General features: G+C 39.9%; 1 protein-coding gene across 1 annotated transcript in view; it reads right to left on the reverse strand.

Moving 5' to 3' along the window:
• The window catches only part of pappaa (pregnancy-associated plasma protein A, pappalysin 1a), a 121,639-nt gene that overhangs the window by 21,859 nt on the left and 78,373 nt on the right, over positions 1-21,407 (reverse strand). The window contains exons 15-21 of the mRNA XM_074690474.1: positions 11,224-11,407; positions 8,990-9,191; positions 8,680-8,914; positions 7,989-8,136; positions 5,990-6,105; positions 1,467-1,538; positions 320-418 (exon numbers count right to left, since the gene is read on the reverse strand). Of these exons, the coding sequence (XP_074546575.1) occupies positions 320-418; positions 1,467-1,538; positions 5,990-6,105; positions 7,989-8,136; positions 8,680-8,914; positions 8,990-9,191; positions 11,224-11,407 (1,056 nt within the window). The remainder of the gene's footprint in view (positions 1-319; positions 419-1,466; positions 1,539-5,989; positions 6,106-7,988; positions 8,137-8,679; positions 8,915-8,989; positions 9,192-11,223; positions 11,408-21,407) is intronic.

Here is a 21,407-nt window from a genome sequence, read left to right on the forward strand (position 1 = left end):
TTCTGCAAAAGCATGATTCAGCACCATGATACAGTAAGTTCACTTACTATTTTCAGCTCTATCAAGTGCTAGCTAGTTTTGGATTACAACTAAAGAGGTTTACATTTACAGAGGTGGTTTCTGTGGTGACTGTTGATTAGATTTTGATGCTAATGGCTGCTGTTGTGGTGTATTCGATATCTATGGTGTCAAGTTCAGCCTTCTTAGCATAATTAGAAACACTAGTTTTAATCTATAATTGTTTTTGTTGTCTTGAAGTTTAATATGTCAAAACTTCTTAGCACCAGTTATAAACGATGCAGGAAAGTCTTCCACTTACCTTCTTTGTTTTGACAGTGGATTGGCAGCAGTCTCCTCCATCGTAGTTACAAAAGGCTCTATTGTTGATCGAATCACAGTAGTTGTCTCCCATGAATGGCTAATGAGAAAGAAAACAGGTAAATTAGACATCACACAGGGCAAGGAAAAACTCTTCTAGTTTCCACTAGAGCACTTGGGGACCTTACGGAGGCCTCTGAATAAATTTGCTGATTAATCTAAAACATTAAATTTCCCTCATCTTTCAACGTGACTTTTTAAGCCCCTAGAGGGCCTGACCCGTAAATCAAACTGAGGACACCATAAACTATTCACAGCACAAAACACTCCAATAAGGTGATTTATTGGGTTGGCTCCACCCACCCCACTTTGGTTACCAATCAGGTAATCCAGTTGGCCTATGCTGAGTAGATGATGTCATTCTTCCCTGAAGTGAAGCGGGATTCTTTCATGTGTTGAACTCACATGTGAATACACCATTTTTTTTTAAGTGCAGAGAGTTTTAACATTTGATTTTATGACAATATAGGCAGTTCAGTTTAATACTTGCCCAATTAAAAATGCTAACAATCTCTGCTAACAAGTTGCTGTGCCTAGTGTGCAGGTGGTTGTGCTTAGACATTATTAAAAAAATACTTATGTGTAGAGAATGGCCTGCCAGTGTGTTTCAAACACTGTCAACTTCACCCAGACATCTGTATTAGAAAAAAAAAAGTCAAGGCACTGATCTCAGCCCTACCTGGAAGTCTGTTTACACTAATAAATCAAAATATTCTGACAAGACTCAGTCTTCACCTACAGTACAGACTGGCCTGAGTGTTTGACTTGCCCAGCATCTGCTTATCCATTGTCTGTTTAACTCTGTTTGCCAAACACAGCAAATAGAATATTATGAAACTACATTTGGAGTTTATTAGGCCTGAGGTTCATCTTTGGGTGGATTCTTTGTGAGAAGGGGATTTTTTTCTCATGCAAAGTCAAGTTTTTCCATATTTTTACATTTATTTGTAGATATATTAACAGCAAAAGTGGGTCAAACACTTACATTGAGTAGGTCAGGTGTCTATTAACACATGTTTGCAACAAGCAGGGTTACATGAAACAACAAATCCACACAGATAAAAATTCAGTTTAGGTTGAGTGTTTACCTCACATCCCTTGATGCAGTGGAGAAGTTCAGGGTGTGGATACCATTTTAGTCCCATTGTGCAGACTATATTCTGAAAGACAACACAAAAAGTATGGTTGATTAAAAAGGAAGCTGGTGGAGCAGTGTACACAAAAGAAGAGGTTTCATCAAACAGTTCATGGGCTCGAGCAGAGGCTTTTATTGTAAATCCTTCTAGGAATTGCACTGGCATTTCCCCTTTATAGAGCAAAGCTGAACAAGTTGATCTTCAACCAGATATAACTCGATAAAAATTGTGTTTTTCATGACTAAGTCCTGGCCCCAGGAGAGGAAGAGAGGGGGAGTGATTCAGAGACAGAGAGCAGCATGTTCTCAAGTATCTTTGCAGAATGTGTGGCATCCCAACCTATTCTCCCACTGTGCTCTCTGTTGTAATGTAACAGAACAATTTTTGCTCAAGGGGCATGGGCAGTAGTGTGCAAAGAGTGTAAACCTGCATGCACATGTATATAGGACTTTCACTTGAGCCAGCAAGTGGGGTGGGGTTTTGTTTACAGCAAACTTAGTTTGGAAGTGTGCATGATTAAAAGTGCCATCCCCAGCAAAGCTCTGGCTGACCTCGGATGGTCCATTTCTTGGACCCCCTGTGCCCAAATATCTCCCAAAGTTAACATGCTTTTCTTCTGTTGCTGCAACCTAAGGTATTTTTCATTTCAGTGTTGTCAGCAAATCAATGCCAAAAAAAAAAACAAAAAACATTGGGGGTTGAGGTGGAGGGAAAGAATAACATTGTGCTGGAGGACGATCAAACGCTGCTGGAGCAAGTATTCTACTATGACAGACCTATTCAACTAGGAGGGTCTGGGCCAAAACCAGCATTCAGCTATCTCAATCAGGCCAAATAGAGTTATTAAGAGGATTGGAAGCATAAAGAAGAGAGATTATGACGGTCAAAAAAAAAATTATGGGCAACACTGTGTTCATTTAAAAAGCATCCACCTTGTCTGTGAAAATTAAAAAGGTGCCCTTAAACACATCCAAATCCTCTGTTTCAGGTATGATTGGGACGTATATAAATCTCTAACACATATCTATGTCTGTGCATGTGATGTTCAAGGGTACGTTAGTCCGTCTGAGGTGGAGGACAACACACAATTCATTGTGGAGGTGATTTTTTTTGCACAACACTCCTCTTATATTCTTTTTCTCATGCTCTGCTATGATGATGTCATCCAGAAACTCCTTCTCTTTCTCCCTCCCTCATCCTTTTTTTTTTTTTCTCTCAGCGAGGCCGTAAATCATGATAATCCATGATCGTGGCCTGGCCTCACCCCTAACTACGTATAGAATTCTCACCCTCTCAAACCTCCCAGGGGCACTGATTCCACATAAAAATAGATCCCTATCCCAGCGCCACCACAGACGAGGTCGTGTCATGTAGAAAATGACTAATTTCACAGCAAGCCCGACAGGGTAATTTTGCTGATAAAGGGGGGAGGAGGGCGCTTGGGGCTCAGGATTGTTAGAGATAGAAGGACAGGAAGAAGAAGAAGAGGAGGTGGAGGTAGAGAATCCTAAGTGGGTCACTCTAAGAGTGGAAATACAACTGGTTTTATGGCAATAAATCATCATCACTTATTAAGGTAGGAAACAATTATCCTGAACTCAGCAAAGTACAACTAGGAAGTACATTTGGGAGCATGAATTCCTTTTTAGGCACCATATGAAGCTTTCCACTCAAGAGGAGAGCTTAGAAGTATGTTATAATGTCTACTTCCACTCCCTACTAGAACTACTAGTTATGATTTCATGCTTTCCTCCTTTTTTGTATTATTTTGTGAGAACCTGGGTGATTCTTGCAGTGTTATCTAATTAATGTGTTTACATGTTGTTCTTCATCAATTTTCTTTTTCAAGACTTGAACCTTTGATTGTGGAAACCAAAAAACCTTGACAGCAACTTAAAAAAGTGTAAATTTTACTACGTGAATACAATTTGATTGACTAAATTGCTATTTAGTAAGCTTGAAAACTTTTGTCAGCTAATCATTCAAAGTATTCCAAAGTTTAAAAAAACTCTATTGAAAACACATTGATTATTGATATTGCTACCTTTAGCTTTCAGACACTAGATAACAAAGTTACGAAAATACCACACAAAAAGGCTAACGTTGTTAAGCATGTAAGTGTTAAAAAGCTGACCTTAGCTCTCGTGAATTTGCTGTGATGAAAACAGCTCTAATTTCTTCGTTATCCAACAGGTGTTTAACAGCATTAGCTAGAAATAGCATTTAATATCTTCCTATCTAACAAACTTGTAGAGTAAATATGAATGGCAATGTTGGCTAGCTAGCTGATAAAAGTATTGCTACCTCCTTAATGTTTAAAAGCTAGCCTTAGCGGTTGTATATTTTCTGAAGTAAGAACCAAAAAATAATAATAGTTTTCCAATGGGTGTTATTCTACAACAGCTAGCAATAGCATCCAAAAGCTTAGATGGCACCAAGTCACACTTACACCATTATATTGTTAAAAGATTTAAATTCATAGTAGCAGTTAAGTTAGCAAGTCTATTGTATAAGATAGGAATTGGTTAACAACTACCTTTGCCAAACTGTTTGCAGCTGGTGAGAAAAAGGAAAAGAAGATAGAGTTTGCTGTGGTAGCAACAAAAAAGCTAACTTTTATTATCCATCAGGTTTTTTTGTTCAGTAGAAGCTAGCAATAGCATCAACTAACTTGTAGGCAACAAGACAGACTGACAGTCATACATCACACAGTAAAAAAGATGAGAATCCTCGCTAGTGCTGAAGTTAGCTTGTCCGCAGTGTAAGCTAAGAATTGGTTGAAAGCGACTTTTATTTTATTGTTGTCCTTAGGTCACAAAAACGCACTTTGATTTATCATCAACTAACAGGAATACTAGCTTAGAGTTGGTGTAAGGCTAACCTTAGCTGTTGTGACTTAGTGGACAGGACTTGCAAAGTTTTATATGGTTTAACCTGGTGATGTGACCTGAGACAGCTCTTTGTTTTCAGATGCAGATCAATGATTATGATCTAGACCATGATGAAAAAAAAATGGAATTATCCATTTTCATTCTACTAGTTGACAGGGTTGTCAATGCCACTTGTAAAAACTCCTCTCTCCACCAAATGCCTCAACCAACACACTCACCTCTCAGACTTCTCTTATCTTATCCTCTACCCCCAACAGCACAGCCCTGGGTCTCAAATTACCACCAAGCACAAATGATATCAGTTACACAAATCCATGAAAAACAGATCATTTCATGTCCACGTGGCCAGAGCCACCCCCTCTCCCGACATCCACCACAAAAAGCTGCTGACTCAGTGTGACTGTGAAACAAAAACAAAAGGAGTTGTAGGAAAAAAATACAGCAAGAAATACATTGTGTTCCTCTACTCGGCCGTGGCTTCTTTTCTCTCCTTCTCTAGTTACAAAACTTGATGCTGTTTAGTGAGATCCTTTTCTGACTCTACAGCCAGGGCTGCAGAGGGCATTAAGCTGACACAAACACTTAAAACAAATTGCACATCATTGACATTAATCAGGTTAAGTGGGGAGAGTAAAATTAGAGGAGTAGGTGTAGTCTGGTACACTTTGCCTACTGTGCACACATTAACACACCATATCCGACCCTCCCGCCTCTTAGACCTCAAATAATGAGAAGCTGAAATGACACCGTGGGGTATGTGTAAGGGTCAGAGTGGGGAGTGGGGTTCTCCCAATTGTAATAACCTCCCATTCCATGACTTCAGACTATCTGCTATCAGCCATCCTAAGCAAACATTACTTAATCACTGCAGTAAGTAGCTGTGAGGTGTTTCTGAATCAAATTAGGCCATTAAACAGTGACGTCACAGGTTTATTTAGAGAAAATTACTGTGATTACTGATAATGATAAAGATTAACCACTTGGCTTCTTGGTCTGAAGAATTTTGAAGTTTTCTTTTCACTTTATGTAATTTTCTGGTCAAAGCTTCTGGAAATTTGGCTTGATTCTGTAGATTTGGCAGATTTGGTCTCTTAGCATCCCCTGGGCAACAAACCTCCATAGCAAGAAAAGGAAACAGCTTATTTTTCTGAACACACTATTTCTCAGAGCTGTGCTGCTACTGCTGATAAGATTTTGATTGATACCTGTCTGGTTTAACTGCACAACACGAGAGATGTTTTAAGTGACGTATAGCAGCCCTAAACTTTTTTAGAGTCCTGTAGCTCAAGATAAAAGATAAAAGCAGAGGACCTGTCGTAAAGAGGACAAGAGTGCAAAAGGGCAGCAGCGTGTTTTCACACTTCCAAACTAAAAATGGAATCAAAATGTTTGCAGGAAGGGTTGCCATGTGCCCAAGACAAACATTTGGGCACTAAAGACGCATGCCGGCATTCTGCATTGTGGATAACAGAGCGAGGATGTCGACAGTACATGTGAAATTCCTTCCCGGAGAGAAGCGCATCACAGAACCCTGTGAAGTACATCTCTCAGAACTGAGCATCACGCAGACACACATAAACTTACTTTGACTTTGTGAGGGTTTCTCCAGTGCTCTTTGAGTACACGCTCAACTGTCATGTTGCTAGGGAGGATCACCACTTCGTTGTTGCTCTCTCTGCAAGTTAGCTCGCATTCCTCACCTGGAGAGGAAATGAAAGAAAAGCCATACCAATGATTGTGTGCACACATCTTCCGCAGTGGCTGAGAGAGAAAACCAAAGAGCAACAGCCCAAAAGATTTCCTTTAACACTGATACACAAACAGAAATATGCCTCATAGGAAAATACTGAAAAGTGGATCAGTAATCTATGGTGTTTTTTGACCACAAGGTCCAGGAACTCTAAGTTCCTGTTGAAAGATTCCCCAGAACTAAATGGCTTCTGTGGCCCATTATTTGTTTGCATTTGCACCACATGCTGGAGACACATGCAGATTCTGCAAATCAGTCAAGTGATGTATGGATAAAAAAAGTAATTGCACAACACTGCCACACCACTAGAGGGCAGTAAGACTACAACAAAAGCCATTTATCAAAAAATGACATCATGGAAGGATTAGCATTTGAGCTGTGTTTTAAAGGCCTGCAACTAACGATTATTTTTAATGTCGACTAATCTATCGATTATTTTTTCGATTGGTCGATTAATCACGATCATTTTGTATTTCAACCTAATTTGGCCTGTAAAATGTGTAGACCTTTAAAATTCAACCTGTATGTTGCATTTTCACTGCATTTACCTAGAGTTAGGGTCTTACATCTGATTGGTCAGCCCTGCGTCATGTTTGTTTGTCTTTGTTTCATTCATGATGACATGAAAAATAGGCCTGTAAGTAGCCTACTATACAAAAAAATTAATAAATCTCAAAACGAATGAAGCAGGTAACAGGGAAATGAAGTTGTTGTACACAGTGTTGGACAGACTGCTTATTAGTGACTTTCGGCTTATTTTCTAATGTTTATTTGCTTATTGGGGCTTTGCTCTTCGTATGATCCTGCCTGACTCTCTCCCAGCTCTCCATAACAACGTGTTTAGTTTCGTTTCTCTGCATGCGCTATTTCGCTCATCCGCACTCCGCCCCTCCTCCTCCCCGCTGAGTGTTACCGGTGCAGTGTGAGCTTGAGAGTGAGAGCTCCATCAGATACATGTCCTCTCTTTTCAAAAGTTAGGGGAGTTTTGACACTAGTTTGTGGCTCAGATCCTGAAAAACTGTCGGTAACAGAGAGTGAAGGAGACTCTCTAAATCACGTTATCAGACGCTAAACTCCAGGAGCTGTCAGGCATAAGGTACATTATTTCACCATGTGACGACAATGAAAACAATAATACGACCCGTCAACTATTAAAATTTGCGTCGATTAATTTTTATCGTCGACCTAGACGATTATGTCGACTAATCGTGGCAGCCCTACCTGCAACAGTTTTGATCAGCAAAACACTAGTTTTTAAAAAAACAGTTTGAGAATTGGCATCTTTCAGTAGTATGTATAACTCTTCAACAGTTTCAGATCATCAATAAATACTCATCTATTGAGAATATTTTGACACATTTAAAACTAAACGAATACATTCTCTGAGGCTTTCTTATGTTTAAACAGCTGTTGTAAACTTGATATCCACTGACACGTTCAGCTGAGTGTCTCCAGTTTACACGTCCACTTTTTAAGCTTTAACATCGGTGGCTGACAGAGACATGCTCACACTATCAGGCTCAAAGAAGAAAACTGTTTAGGAGTTGTTAAAAAAAGTCAATCAAGATCAGAAATTTTAAGCTTGCAAGCTCCTAGGTATCTGAAAAGTACTATCCCCCAGGCAGGGCTGTTTTAAGGGGTATATTTTTTACCCTAGAACTAAATTTAGACCCTAGTTTCAATGGTCAGAGCGCATATAGTTCCAGGGGAAACTTCCTGTGGTCAAAAAACACCTTATGATTAGTTAGAAACTCCTCACTTGAAATTTTAGGTAGAATGATTGATAAAAGATGACACCAGAAGAATATGACAAAGATTTTCCGTAATACAGACCTATGCCGTGTCCTCGTCTGCATGAGTACTGTAGGCTATAATGGAGGTTTTGAGGTAAAGAACACTGGCCTTTGCTGTGCGAGCACAGGCGGAACGACCCTGTCCAATTCCCATCCTTCCTACAGCGGATCACATTGGACCCTGCCCCCTGAAAACAACACGTATATTGACAGACAAACAATTATTGACACTCACAGGCCCAAGGACACTGAGACGGCATCCCGTTGCAAAGGGGGGAGAAATACAATCCAATTTTTATCAGGCTTCCAAGCCACAACGCCTGAGAGGCAGAACAGATTAAAAGGTGTATACATTTCAGAAGTCTGTGGTAGCAGGACTGTTCTAGAAATCAATAGCAATCTAATTAGCATGGCGTCAAATTGAGTAGGGCTAAGGGAGACAGGGAGCGAGACAGCTGAAGAGAGGAAAGCATTCAGACAACAGAGAAAGCACAAGAAGTTTGGACAGAAGAAATATTTGATCTAATATGATTCTGGACAATTATGAATGTACAATATTTAAACACATCTAATGGTTTTAAAGTTCCTAATTTACTCTGATAATACCCCGAAACATTCAGAATGTGAAGAGAGGAGATAAAGACAGAATGCCTACGTTCTACACACTCAACAAAGGGAAACACACACGTAGGTAAAGCAAGAATAGAAAGACAGGAAAGAGATGGACAGACCTGCTTGCATGGAGCGTGCAGCAGCCTCACCGTATGGGCAGAGCCTCCTGTGGCGGCGATAGCAGTATTACCAGCAGGGTCTGTGCAGTTGAGTCTGCAGACGCTGTCAAAGCGGAAGCCGTCGGTGCAGTGGTAGGAGCCGTGGAAGATGGCAGGCGGGGGGTCGCAAGTCACGGGCTCACAGGCCCCTTCAAGCCAGCTGCCATCCTCAGTGCACTGGCGCTTAAACGCACGCCTGATGAAGAAGAACATTAAGGTTTAATTGTTTTTTTGCAACAATAAAAGTGTTAAAAGATGTCTCCAACTGTACCTCTTAGGTTTGTTGGTGACATGGTAGCCTGGCTTGCACTTGTACTTGCAGAGTGTGCCCACTTTAAGGCCTGTTTCATTGCAGCGCTTCGTCTGCAGCACAGCGTTGGGGACAGGAGGTGGGGCAGGGCAGCGTAGCTCACATAAAGCCTCTGGGAAGGACCACAGACCATCCTCAAGGCAGTAAAGAGTGTTGTTCGTGCCTAAAGGGGTAAAGGGAAAGGTGATCGATGAAAAAAGAGAAGTTAATGTTAGTCAGTTATGTCATGTTGTTCTATCGAAACTCTATTAGATGTGTGGTAGTTTCCCATTGTCTATCCTGTGCAGCAGGGGTCACACTAACAGATTCTGTTCTTTTGACTTCAAGACTCACACAAGCATCCACTTATTTTTTTAATTCTCATCAACACTGAAAATCAAAACCTTAAAAAATAAAATCTTTTTTAGTCCCTTCAATATAAAAGTTGGCAAACTAATGCCAACAAGTTTTGTTGAATCAATTCAGTTACCTTACTAGCTTCAAGCTCCAATAACTTAGTCTTCAAATAATTATCTGGTATCTGATCTTGGTCTGGTGCATCTTTAAACATATGACATTGTATGGTATCTCATGGGTAACGGAACTTATCACCAGCAAATTGAGCCCCTCTTGAAGGTCCTCAACCCCAACACATCACTATACTTCTACACAGATCAGCACAAAGTTTTGGTCTACTTGTAGCCTTGACTTATCTGCAGCTTTTTTCTACTTTTCACTGGGTCTTTCTCTGCTGCAGAAACACTCATCCATGCCTTCATAACTTCAAGACTGGACTCATGTAACAGCGTCCTTTACGGCTGTCCCTTTCCTCACCTCCACAAAACTATAGTTTGTGAAAAATTCAACTGACCGGTTGCTCTTTCACTCCAACTCCAGAGCTCACATCACTCCCATCCTCAGCTCCTTCACTGGTTCCCAATTCAGCACGGACTCTACTTCAAGATCCCCTTCATCACCAATAATGCTCCAAATGACCTCATTCCCTCATACCTGACCAACCTTCTCAGTCAGAGCTTTTGCCATTGCAGCCCCAATTTTCTGGAAGTCTCTCCCTCCGAATATCCAAAATTCTGACTCAGTTACCTCATTTAATAATCAGTCCAAAACTTAGTTGTTTATTCTTTTTTTCCCCCTAAAATGCCAACAACACGTGATATTTAGTTCCTCCTTTATCCTGAGAAATTTACAAAAAAAGTAAAAAACTTGAAACTCGAGGAACTAGTGTCACCAAATGTTTAAAAAAAGACATTGAAGCAGATTCTATACAACATTGTAGTTTTTCACCATTAATCTGTTAATTGAAAATGTCAGTGTTTGTCAACTGTACTGTAGTTCCCTGTGTGTCTGTTACTTGGTATGCTGCCAGTTCTCTCTTAAAGGGGAGGTATTATATATCATCTTATTAGCCAACCTGGTACCTGGTACCTGGTACCTGGTACCAACCTGGTCAAATAAAGATTTGTTTTAAAGACAATAACCAGAAGTCTGTGCAAGCATAGAACAATGAATTCTGCATGTATAACCAAAAGTAAGAGTCATCTCACCTGGATCAGGAACCTGAGCAAAGTCACCAAAGCCCAAGATGCAGCCAACAAGAACGTATAATTCTTTACTTCCCATCCTGATCACCAAAGTTTCAGGGTTTAAGACGAACGGATACGAGAACAGACCCTGTTAATTTTGCTACAGTTGCCCTTTTAAAGAGCCTGACACACTAAGATCTCTTCACATTCACACCTCCTCATTGTGGCATAAACAGACCCAACCTATCTCCATGGCGTCAATCTCATTGGCACAGGAAGAGTCAGGTCTCACGGGTACACTTTGCCTATTGTCTATCCTTTACAAAGTTCCTAATTCCAGGATCTCAAACAATAAGGTTTTGAATGCCAAAAGTACAAACATATGTTTTAAAAACAAGTTATCCCAGTTACACAACTTTTACATAACTAAGATGAGCAATGCTGGCCAGAATCATGGATACATGTATGGTTTTAACACATGGTCACAGGCATCAAATAATAACATATAAGAAGTTGATCTTAATCCTGATGGTCTTTTGGGCCTTTGAAGGTCACATAAAGGCATTTTAAGTCTGTTTCATAACCATTTAAAGTCTCTTCACTGACACTCTTATAAGATTCCTATGAGGTTCCCATAAGCCTGGGAACCTTTCGTCGGTGCTGGCATCTCACCTACGAGCTGTGCAGGCTCTTTGCACTGAAAGGTGCTCTTCTTGCCGTAGGTGGTTCCTTCAGGAAAGTTAAAATGCGCAGGATGAACGTGGTATTTGTCTGGCAGACCACAATCCACAGGCTCGCATGACACCTGTTTGTTCCACTTCCCGTTTGCACAGGTTATCGTAACCAAGGAGTCTGACTGTAACACAGAAGAGAGAGTAATGCAAGGGTCAGACAGACATGAAAAAGAGAGGATGCACTGACACAAGATGACACAAGTAGCGTATTGCTAGTGCAGTCGTTATCTCCTCTAAATGTTTACCTTAATAAAACTGGCTACAGCAACTCAGCACTCACTCCAACAAGTCTCCAATCAGCGTGTATCCTAACAAAGCTTGATCAGGCTTATTTTGCTGCATGTCAGTAAGCCTCACGGGTAAGCAGGCGGCTCAGGTATCTGCTGAGAGCGATGCATGGTCAATGCAAGGCACTCAGACAGCTGATATCCAACAACTGCACAATCAGCCTTAACACAAAACAGATTGACTTTGGTGGAGGTGTGACAACCTCTGGGAAACACACACAAACACACACTCAGGCATATAAAAGAATTATTCCATGGAAAACAAATGTCTGTGTGTTTGTTTTCTCTTTGAGAATTCCAAAGAAAGTGTTCAATGAAAGCTTTTTTCCATTTATTTTGAACTGAAACTATTTCAAGACGATAGAAAGGTTTTGCAGTATTTTGGGAAGAAAATCAGGATGAAGCATATTGACAGAATTGTGCAAACAAGGAGTATAAGCACATACACTTTGCAAACAACCAGTGTTTAAGGCGAGAAGTTTAACACATTATTGTCAGTTCAAAGAGGGAGCCCATACAGCCTATGCAGAAGTTCGTACAGCCACAATTTATCGAGTGTTCGCTTGAGGCTGGCTGCAGAAAGGCCAGGAACCTAATCCACACCAAGCCAAAATAAAACACAGTTTTAAAGTATTAAAAATAAATATTTACAACCTGGTTCAAAAATGGGTTGGGTGATATTTTTCAGACTCAGCGGTTAAAAAGCTATAAGACCACAAGTTTGACCAGTCAGAGGCTCAGCTCACTTGAATGACAGGTCTGGACCCCTATAGCTGTTGGTGAGGGGGCACAAAGCCCACCTTTGACTCAGAATTACCAATATAGCCCCCCACCTAACTTTTCAAGCACAGATGGGTGACATCACGAAGACTATGTCCATGTGTTGCACCTTAAAGCTATCAAATGTCTTTGAATAATAACTTATTAAGATGATGAGCGTTCATCCACAACCTATCTTCCATTACAAAGACAGGATGATGTCGAGCCAAAAAAGATCCACTTATGATAAAAACTCTGGGAAACGTAGGTTTTGCTTTGGTTACCGAGATGATGACAAATATGTCAAAATATGAGCATCATATACCTGTAACAGATGTTTCGCAATATCACACATTCAGCAAGACTGTCCGTGCAACAGGTGCAATTAAGGACCATCAAAAAAATGCAACACAGTCCTTGTATTGTGCCCTCAGTGCTTTTTTGAAGCTAGAAATTAAAAGAAGAGCCACAGAATCCACAGACATTTTGCTTCTTTTGTCTTGATTTGGAATAAGTAACATTCCTTTATCACACTACTTTTAGCTGAGTAATGGCCTTTCCCTGTTCGAGTACATCAGCAGGGGGCAGCACAGCAGCTTTACAATGGTACAGTAGAGGCTAAGAGAGACAAGGGGAGAGGATTAAACACTTGGTACAGCTTTAATAGCAATCTCTGATTATCGATATGAATGAATTTGGAGAGGAAACATTTGACGAAAAGTAAAGATGTGATTTTTGTTTACTAGTTTACGTTGACAAAAACTAGAAAAAAATATTAATTTTCAAAAAATGTGACTATAACTAACAGGTATTTTCGTCAAAAAAGAAACCTTGTGACTGAATCTAAAATAGCTGCCAAAATTACCACTGTGCTGTGCTGGAAAGAGCTACACATCTGCACGGGAACTGCACATTGCTCAATGCAATTTCCCCTCTGGGAGCCTCCCCGTAACACACTACCTTTCATGTACCAATGCAACTTATATTCCAGATTTTATGGTACACGTTGTTGGAATGTGGGAGGAAACTGGAGCACCCAGAGGAAATCCACACATGGAGGGAACATGAAAAATCCTGGCCTGAGTCCACAAGAACTGACTTTGACCAGGAGTCTACCCCAATACTGGTAATACCCCTGTACTCGACAACAAAGGCGAGGCAAAAGCACAATAAACACTCATCCATTCCTTGCTTATTGTTGAGAAGCTACAGCAGTTGTTCAGACAGCTGCTGAAGATGCTTTAGATCTGTTGTAACTTGTAACATGGCATACGCTAAGCATGTATATACGTGCATGTGTGTATGTTTATCCACCTTGTAGACATATCAGTGTATTATGATCCCTGATCAAGAGTGATGAGTTGATTCTGCTGAGAATCCAACATTTAAAACTCAACATTTGCTCATATACTGGTTCCTGGAAACAGAAACGGCAACCGTAATGTTTGCAAAACATTACACTTGAAAATCTCTGGTTCCTGACTTTTTCCAGCAGAAAATGTCCTGATCCAGGCTCGATTTCCTATTAGAAATAGCTCCTTGCTTCCTGTAAATTATTTGGCCTGTGGTATGATATTTGCTGAGATGAGACCAAAATGGGGAGCTGCTGCATCATCCAAACCTCAACTGTTTTCATCCCGCTCCATGAAATAGCACCATGTAACGCAGCAAGAATGCTTAAAATCGATCGAGCTGCCAAGAAATCTCACAACAAAGCTGCTCAAGCACAATAATTTTGACGAAACCTGTGTTTTACCCTGAATTACAGTCTATCCCTGTTATGGTTAGCTTTGATTACACAAATCTTTTTAATGATTGGCCAAACTCTAAGGCCACACAAGCTGGACTCAGTTAGCATTACGGATCTATTGCTTCACAACCTTCTCCTTCTTTCCCATGTAGGCTGTTTTTTCTGTCTTTCATCTTGATCCCATTATATGATACTGAATAACAGTATCAGGTTCCCTCGGAATAAATAAGCTCCTTTCATATTTGGATCTCCAACAAAGAAACATGTGAGTTCCTGCTGCAGAATACAGGGGTGTACAGTTGAATCAGTCAATCATAACAGGGGTTGGCATGCAAGGTTTGGGTAGGATCTCCTTGGTGCTAAAGTGCTTACTGTAATTATGTGTGAAAGTGGAGTATTAGATTTTAGAGAATGTATATATTTATGACTGTATAAAAGCAGTGATACACAGATAAACACGTTTTTATTCCCACACATCTGCAATAGGCTCTTTCAGAATTCAATCAGGCATGTTTCCCTAATCATATAGATTTGTGTGCCAGATTATTCATTCCTTGTGTGAAAACACTGTTGGCATTTTCCCTCTTTCCTTTTTTACAGCTAAATTTTTTTGTTCTCCAGAAACAATTTTCATCACTTTTCCTAATTCAACCCAGACAGACTAGCAGACAAATGAACACACCACACACTGGCAACCTCTTTCTTCAATTTAAGGGTTTTCCTTTAGTGAAGTTGGAGCGTTAGCACGTCATAACAGCAAACATACAGTTGCATATTATGTTACCATACTATCTACTGGCAGTGGATTTAGATTTAATTTGTTTGTGCAGTCCTTGTGGAAAAGCCCTCGTGAAACAGTTCAGGAGACGAGACAAAAGCAGCTTTACTTGGAAGCAAAGAGGTTTAATTTGCCTGGAAGATAAGGACTTCCTGGTATAGAAAATAAAACGTATAACTACAGTTGCGTAAATAGTTCTAGAGTAGAATGTGGTCAGGACAGTAACACGCGGCTGGGTGTTCTGGGGAATCCAACAGTACTGAGAAGCACACACATGCTTCCAAGTACATAAAATTCTGGGAGGGGAGAGCTTCTATTTTCTTTTTACATTATTTAAAGGAGACAACAAAATAAGTCTGGACAAAATGGGATTCAAACACCATGTGTTACACTCAACCTTGTGTGCTATTTGCTTCTGAGTGGAAGAGTTTATTAAAGGTCCCATATTGTGCAAAATTCACTTTATTAAGTCTGTTAGTAAAATGTGTGGGTCATTGGCTTTCCTCCCAGCCCACAAAATGTGATATTTAATGACAAAACCTGTACTTAGTAGAGCTTGTGAGTTGTAAAATCCTGACCTAAAACGAGCTGTTTGGATTTTGGCGATTTGCCGACGTCAGCAATTCCCTTTTTCCATCAATCAGGAGCAAGTCTGACCTGATTGGTCCACCGGAGCAGATACCCCCAGCTGTAAACAGCCACACAGTTTCATGCACAAGCTTCCCATCTTGGAAGAAGACAAGACTAAGTGGCTACAGTTCAGTTATCAAGGAAATGTGCCAGCTACACTCAGTAAAACTGTGCATGTGTGTGCTAGTCACTTCATGGCTGACTGCTTTTCCGACTTTGGACAGTACAACAGAGGGCTAGCGAATAGACTGGTCCTGAATCCAGGCGCATTACCAACCATCTGCCAACAAACCTCAGACCCTGGAAATGTGAGTATTTTAAATGCTGTGTGCTGTGGAGCAGATGTAAGAGCTTTTCCTCAGTGTCCCCCCTGTCTCTGTGTTAGCTACAGGATGCTAACTGTACCTGCGGTTAGCCTGTTGTTTTAGCCTGTAATGTTACGGTAAACAAGCTTCACTGTTTTCTAAACATTGTGCACTCGGAGCTCGTGGCACCGCTCTCAGTGACGCGGAAGAGCGGGGCGGTATCAGCGGTGGCTCATTTACATATGAAGGTCACGCCCACTAAATCAGAGCGTTCTGAACAGAGGGGCTATGAGAGCCTGGAAACAATGCTGCTGTGCTTGATTTATTGGCTTTTTGGACCAAAACATGTTACCACCATTTCATGAAGACGTCAATGATCCATATTAAACTTCAGAAAAGGAGCATAATTGGACCTTTAAATCTATAAAACAGGAACCACTTCCAAAGCTATTTCAGGATTCTGCATGTTTGGAAAGGCTTTAGTCAAGAACCTGGATGTGGATAGTGATAGAGCATGGAGCAGAAACATGGGTCAACATATGGAAAGCATTCCTGGATTTGGAAGAACTTAAAACCAAACTATAACATGAATTCTTTCTATTTGTAACATGTCTTTGTTATTTATGAAATACACTCCAAGCCATGGAGGCTGTGGTTGATTTTATGTTAAAATAACTGGTTTTAATGAAACATTTCTTTAGAAATTGCTGCATAAAAATCACTTAATATCCAATGTATGACATAATAGAATGCATAACACTTCTTTTCCCAAGGTTAGAAAATCAACTCAAACTGAAAGTTTGACAGTGCTGGTTTAAGCTGACCTATGCATGATTATCTCCTATGCTAAAAAGTGAAACACACTATAGCCTCAGTGGGTGCTGATATGTTGCACTGGTAAATTTTGATCCATCACATGTGAAGAAAAGATCCAAATGGTGAAGCCAAACAAAATAACCAAAAAACGTGCTTAACTTACATTGAAACTCCAGAGATTCCCGTTTTGATTCCAAGGAGACATTTATAGAAAGTTCCCTAATTTTGCTCTCTCAAGTTATTTTTATTTTTTTGCATTTTCACCCTTTCTTTAATAGGACAGTTGAAGAGAGACAGGAAATGTGGGGAATAGAGCACAGGGGAAGTAAAGCAGAAATAATAGAAAATCTTATTTTAGTGCCCTTTACCCATATGCTTTCATTCTTCTTCAATCTCTGCTCTGCCAATTTTGTTAAAAAACACCATGGGAGCCACCACATCACCAAACAACTAATTAATACTTAACTCGTAAAAGTGAACACTTGCTAATAAATTAGCATACCAAAAGTGGCTTACAATGAAAAAAAAAAAAAAAGTGATTTTGTCATGTGGTTTGCATGTCCTAGTTTGACCCGTGCAATGTCTGTCAATCAATCAATCAAAATGAGTTTTAAGATCTACATGGCTAGTCATTCAGGGGGAGCTTTAAAAGTTTTGGCTTCACTTCAGGAGAGCTGTTGCACTGTCAGTCATTTTATACATTCTATGGTTATACTGTTCCTGTTCAGTTTCCAAAGGATCCCAAGATCAAGTAAGCCCTGTTTTTGAAACAATCTTGATTGAAGAATTTGATATTAAGCCTGATGATGTTGTTTGCAGTTGGAGCTCATGTAGAGACACCAGTGTTAATTTCAGTCTGTTTTACAACCAGTTAAAAACTCATCACAAGAGCTTTATGTGGCTCACATCGCTAAGATATTTATTTATGAAAGACTTTAGGAGAAGAGATTGTTTCTGAAGATATTTTGGTTTTAGAGGGTGGTTTTCCCAGAACCACGTTGCCATCCCCTAAATAAGAACATAATTGGCTAATGAAAGGAGACAGGGTTGTGCTCATGCTGCATTTTTTTTAACCTTAAGATTGATGTGTGTGTTTTTGGAACTTGTTTGGTTTGTACTTCATTATGTTTTACTTCTAAATGAGGATTCTTACCTTCAAAATGAACTGCCTGGGAGGAGAATGTGTTCTTTGAATGTGGCCTAATTGATTTATCACTGTTCCATTTGACTGTTTTTTTTTATAACACTACTTTACAAGACAATGTTTTTTTATTGCATTTAATGCTGAATGGATGTGTTTCTCAAACCTCCAGTGTCCTCTTTGTCAGATTTGGTCCTGCAGTCCGACAGTTCATTCACTCACAGCTCTGTGGTTGTTGCAGTCATAAAACAGCACAGTTCTGTTCCCAACTGGATTACAACTTGCAACAAAGCCAGCTTTAAGACTTTTTTATGTTACAGTGATCAGCCAAGAAAAACAAACAAATAAAGAACTTTATACTGAATGGTGTCTTTGTGTTTGTTGGGTTTCGTACAAAGACTACAGGGAGGACTTTACTTCTGCCCCTGGAGGGATGCTCAATTGGTAAAATCATTTCCCACACAATTATTGTACTTTGAGGATAAGAGAATGGACTTAAAAATGAATCAACAGGCTAGTTATAGCGCACATCTCCTGCTAAGAAAACAGTGACAGATACAAGAGCTGGATTCTGTTAGGGTAATTATAGACCTTTTTGTTTTGTTTTTGTTAGAGTGAAGGCCAAAGAGGCCACATTTCGATCACTTATGAGGGATTAATTCAGAATGGCTGGGATCTGTCCTCTCCACTTTCAAGGTCTAACCCACAAAGAATATTGTAGAAACAATATTTTAGTGCAAACGATAAGTTTGGTAGTTTGCTCTTGTTTTTGTGTACTGGGGCAATAAGCTGTTTGCATTTTAACCTTTTCCTTCCCAAGACAACTCTTAACTTTGTCATCCTGACATAGCTCCGCCCACAAACATGAGACGAGCTATGTCAGGAATAAGGAGAGTTGTTATCACATGGTAGTTCCAGCAGATGGAAAAAAAACAGTGTTCCAGACAACTGCATACTGATTTAACCTTGTTAGCATTAAGACAGTCACATCAAAGTTATACTATCAGACTTAATCTACAGGTACTTTCAATCTGTAGATAGAGTGATAGATGCAAATTTAGCACTATATATATATATATATATATATATATATATATATATATATATATATATATATATATATATATATATATATATATATATATATATGAAGAAATAAAGACAATGAAATGGCGCAAAAAACTGCAGTTCAATGAGTGTCCACAAAGAGCTAACTAACAAAAAAAAAAAAAGATTTTTTTTTTTACAGCAGAAATTAAGATATCTAAAGCCTGGGTAAAAAATGACAATGGTCTGGCTTCTGGACCCAATTAAAGATATACATTTTGAAACAAAATCAGTATCGTATGCTAATTTTGACTTTATTCTTCCCTTAGACAACACTGTCCTGCACCCAACATGGAGTCCTTCCTTGTCTTCAACTTTAGAAAGCCTGTACCTTATGTAGTTGTCATACTTGCATTTAGCCATGAAAGTAAACTTTTTCATTCATCTATACTGTGAAATGGGGGCTGTCAATTTGCAATACAGGGAATTCCAACCACCTTCTGTTAAAGAGTGTGAATAAACGACATTCTATTGCATTTTAAAAAATCACCTTGAATAATACGATACAGAGTTTTTCCTTGATATTTTTTTCACCCAACAGTTGAAAATCACTGGTTCAGAAAATGTCAAAATTAGGAGTTTGCCCAATTACAGGACAGTTAATCTGACTAGCTTTTTGGCAGCCTGTAGCTGTTTCCAAAGAGGCTAAAGGCTCACCTCTTTTCCTCACACTATAGAAGCAAAGTTGAGTTTAGCATTTTCAATATGGCTTCCAACAGTGATAGTCTTTAAAACTCTGTGCCAGACACAGATGGGTGATGTCATAGAGTCTATGTCTATATATTATATGGTCAGTGGTTATGTTGCATTTAGCCCTTTTAAAGTCAGGCAGAAATGTTTTGCTGCCCAAAGAAAGTTTAATGTCTATATTTTACAAGCTTTGTATCTTACTCTCATGGTAAATTGCTTGTTACAAACAACGGCAAAATGATGATAAGATAACCACCAAAAGTGACCTGATGTCTTTAAGTGGAGTGTATGTGTGCAAAAAGTTCCCCATAAATAACAGGTCCTCTAAATACCTTTGAGCTGTCACTCATCATTTGCGGCGAAACCTTTTCTATTCTCTCTTGGCCCCCTTCACCCTACTTCCTCTCTACTCTCCCGCCTGTCCCTCTCTGAAAAGCATAATTTATCACAAAATGAATTGACATTGATGAATGACCACATTGTGCACAGTGCACTGTCAATCAAAATGTAATGCAATTAGAGGTCCGTGCAGGCTGTAGGAAGAACTGTTCTGATAGTGCTTGTACATAAACTATGTATGAAAGTGGATGCAAATGCGTATCTGTGCATGTGCATGCTGCACCGCATGCACGTGTAGGATTTTGTGTGCAGACAAGAAAGAATTGTTGAGACTAAGGATTCAGACCAAATATTAAAAGTGGGCCGTGGAACTCTTTTTCCCTGACTCCTTTTTTTTCTGTTTTTGTTCATTTTTTCCCATAAATCCTCACAAACAAAACCCCCACTCATCCATTTCCAAACCACACGACACATTAAAAACAAAATTTACCTTGTTCTCTGAACCCCCCATCTCTCTGAGGGAGCATTAATAGATTGTCTTGTAGACTGCTTTACAGAGCCTTGGAGGAGGATAAAGTGTTTATACGGCCTTTACAGCAGCCTGGCCCCTCTCCAAAACGGTTTACGATGCAGTGTCAACTACCCTGTTTATTTGTTTACTTGTGGTGTGTTCGCATGTGCGTGTTTACTGTATCTGCTCACATCTGTGTCCTGTTTATGCGGGGCAGATTGTCAGTACTTTACTGTATGTCTGTGTGTCTGTGTGTGTATGTGTGTGTGTGGAAGTACCTATGTGGAAGCAGTGTGTGTGCTGCTGCTGTGAGAGCAGTAGCAAATCTCTGCCCTTTAACAGAGACTTCAATGTGTGCGAAAATGAGCAGGGATGGAGCGAGGGAGGGAGAGGGAGCAGACACTATGCGATGATGTCATCGTCCCGGCGGAGTAGCGATACAAAGTGACTGTTTGAGGTGATGGTGCAGCATGCTCAGCAAGAGACTAATCTGTGCTTGTACAGAAAATGTGTGTGCAAGAGTGCATATATATATATATATATATATATATATATATATATATATATATATATATCTTTGTGCATGTGTGTGTGTGTGTGTGTGTGTGTGTGTGTGTGTGTGTGTGTGTGTGTGTGTGTGTGTGTGTGTGTTTGTATGTGTGACGAGCCAGCGAGAGGAGGAGACTGGGGCGTCTCCGCTCTCCTCAGTGCAGCACTCATCTACCTGGATGTTCATGATGTCATCGTCTCTGGAGGCTTGCCGTGCCAAGCCTAGTTTCTGCAGGTGACAAAATAAATGCAGAGATCGAGGAGGAGAGGAGAGACCAAAGGAAAGAAAGCGCGATTGCACTCCTCTTTTATCGCCCCTCATGTGTGCTTGAGCGTGCATCAATGCATGTTCATGTGTGCATTCACAAATTCATGCCTGCACGCATGTTCCCATATGTTGCAGAAATGCTTTTGCACTTAAGTGTTTGCATGTGTACATTTATCCATGCGTGTGCCCCTT

Source organism: Halichoeres trimaculatus, unplaced genomic scaffold (assembly GCF_033239565.1).
Source record: "Halichoeres trimaculatus isolate MK-OKI-2021-1 unplaced genomic scaffold, fHalTri1.1 fHalTri1_scaffold_16, whole genome shotgun sequence".
In the NCBI taxonomy this organism is placed as follows: Eukaryota; Metazoa; Chordata; class Actinopteri; order Labriformes; family Labridae; genus Halichoeres; species Halichoeres trimaculatus.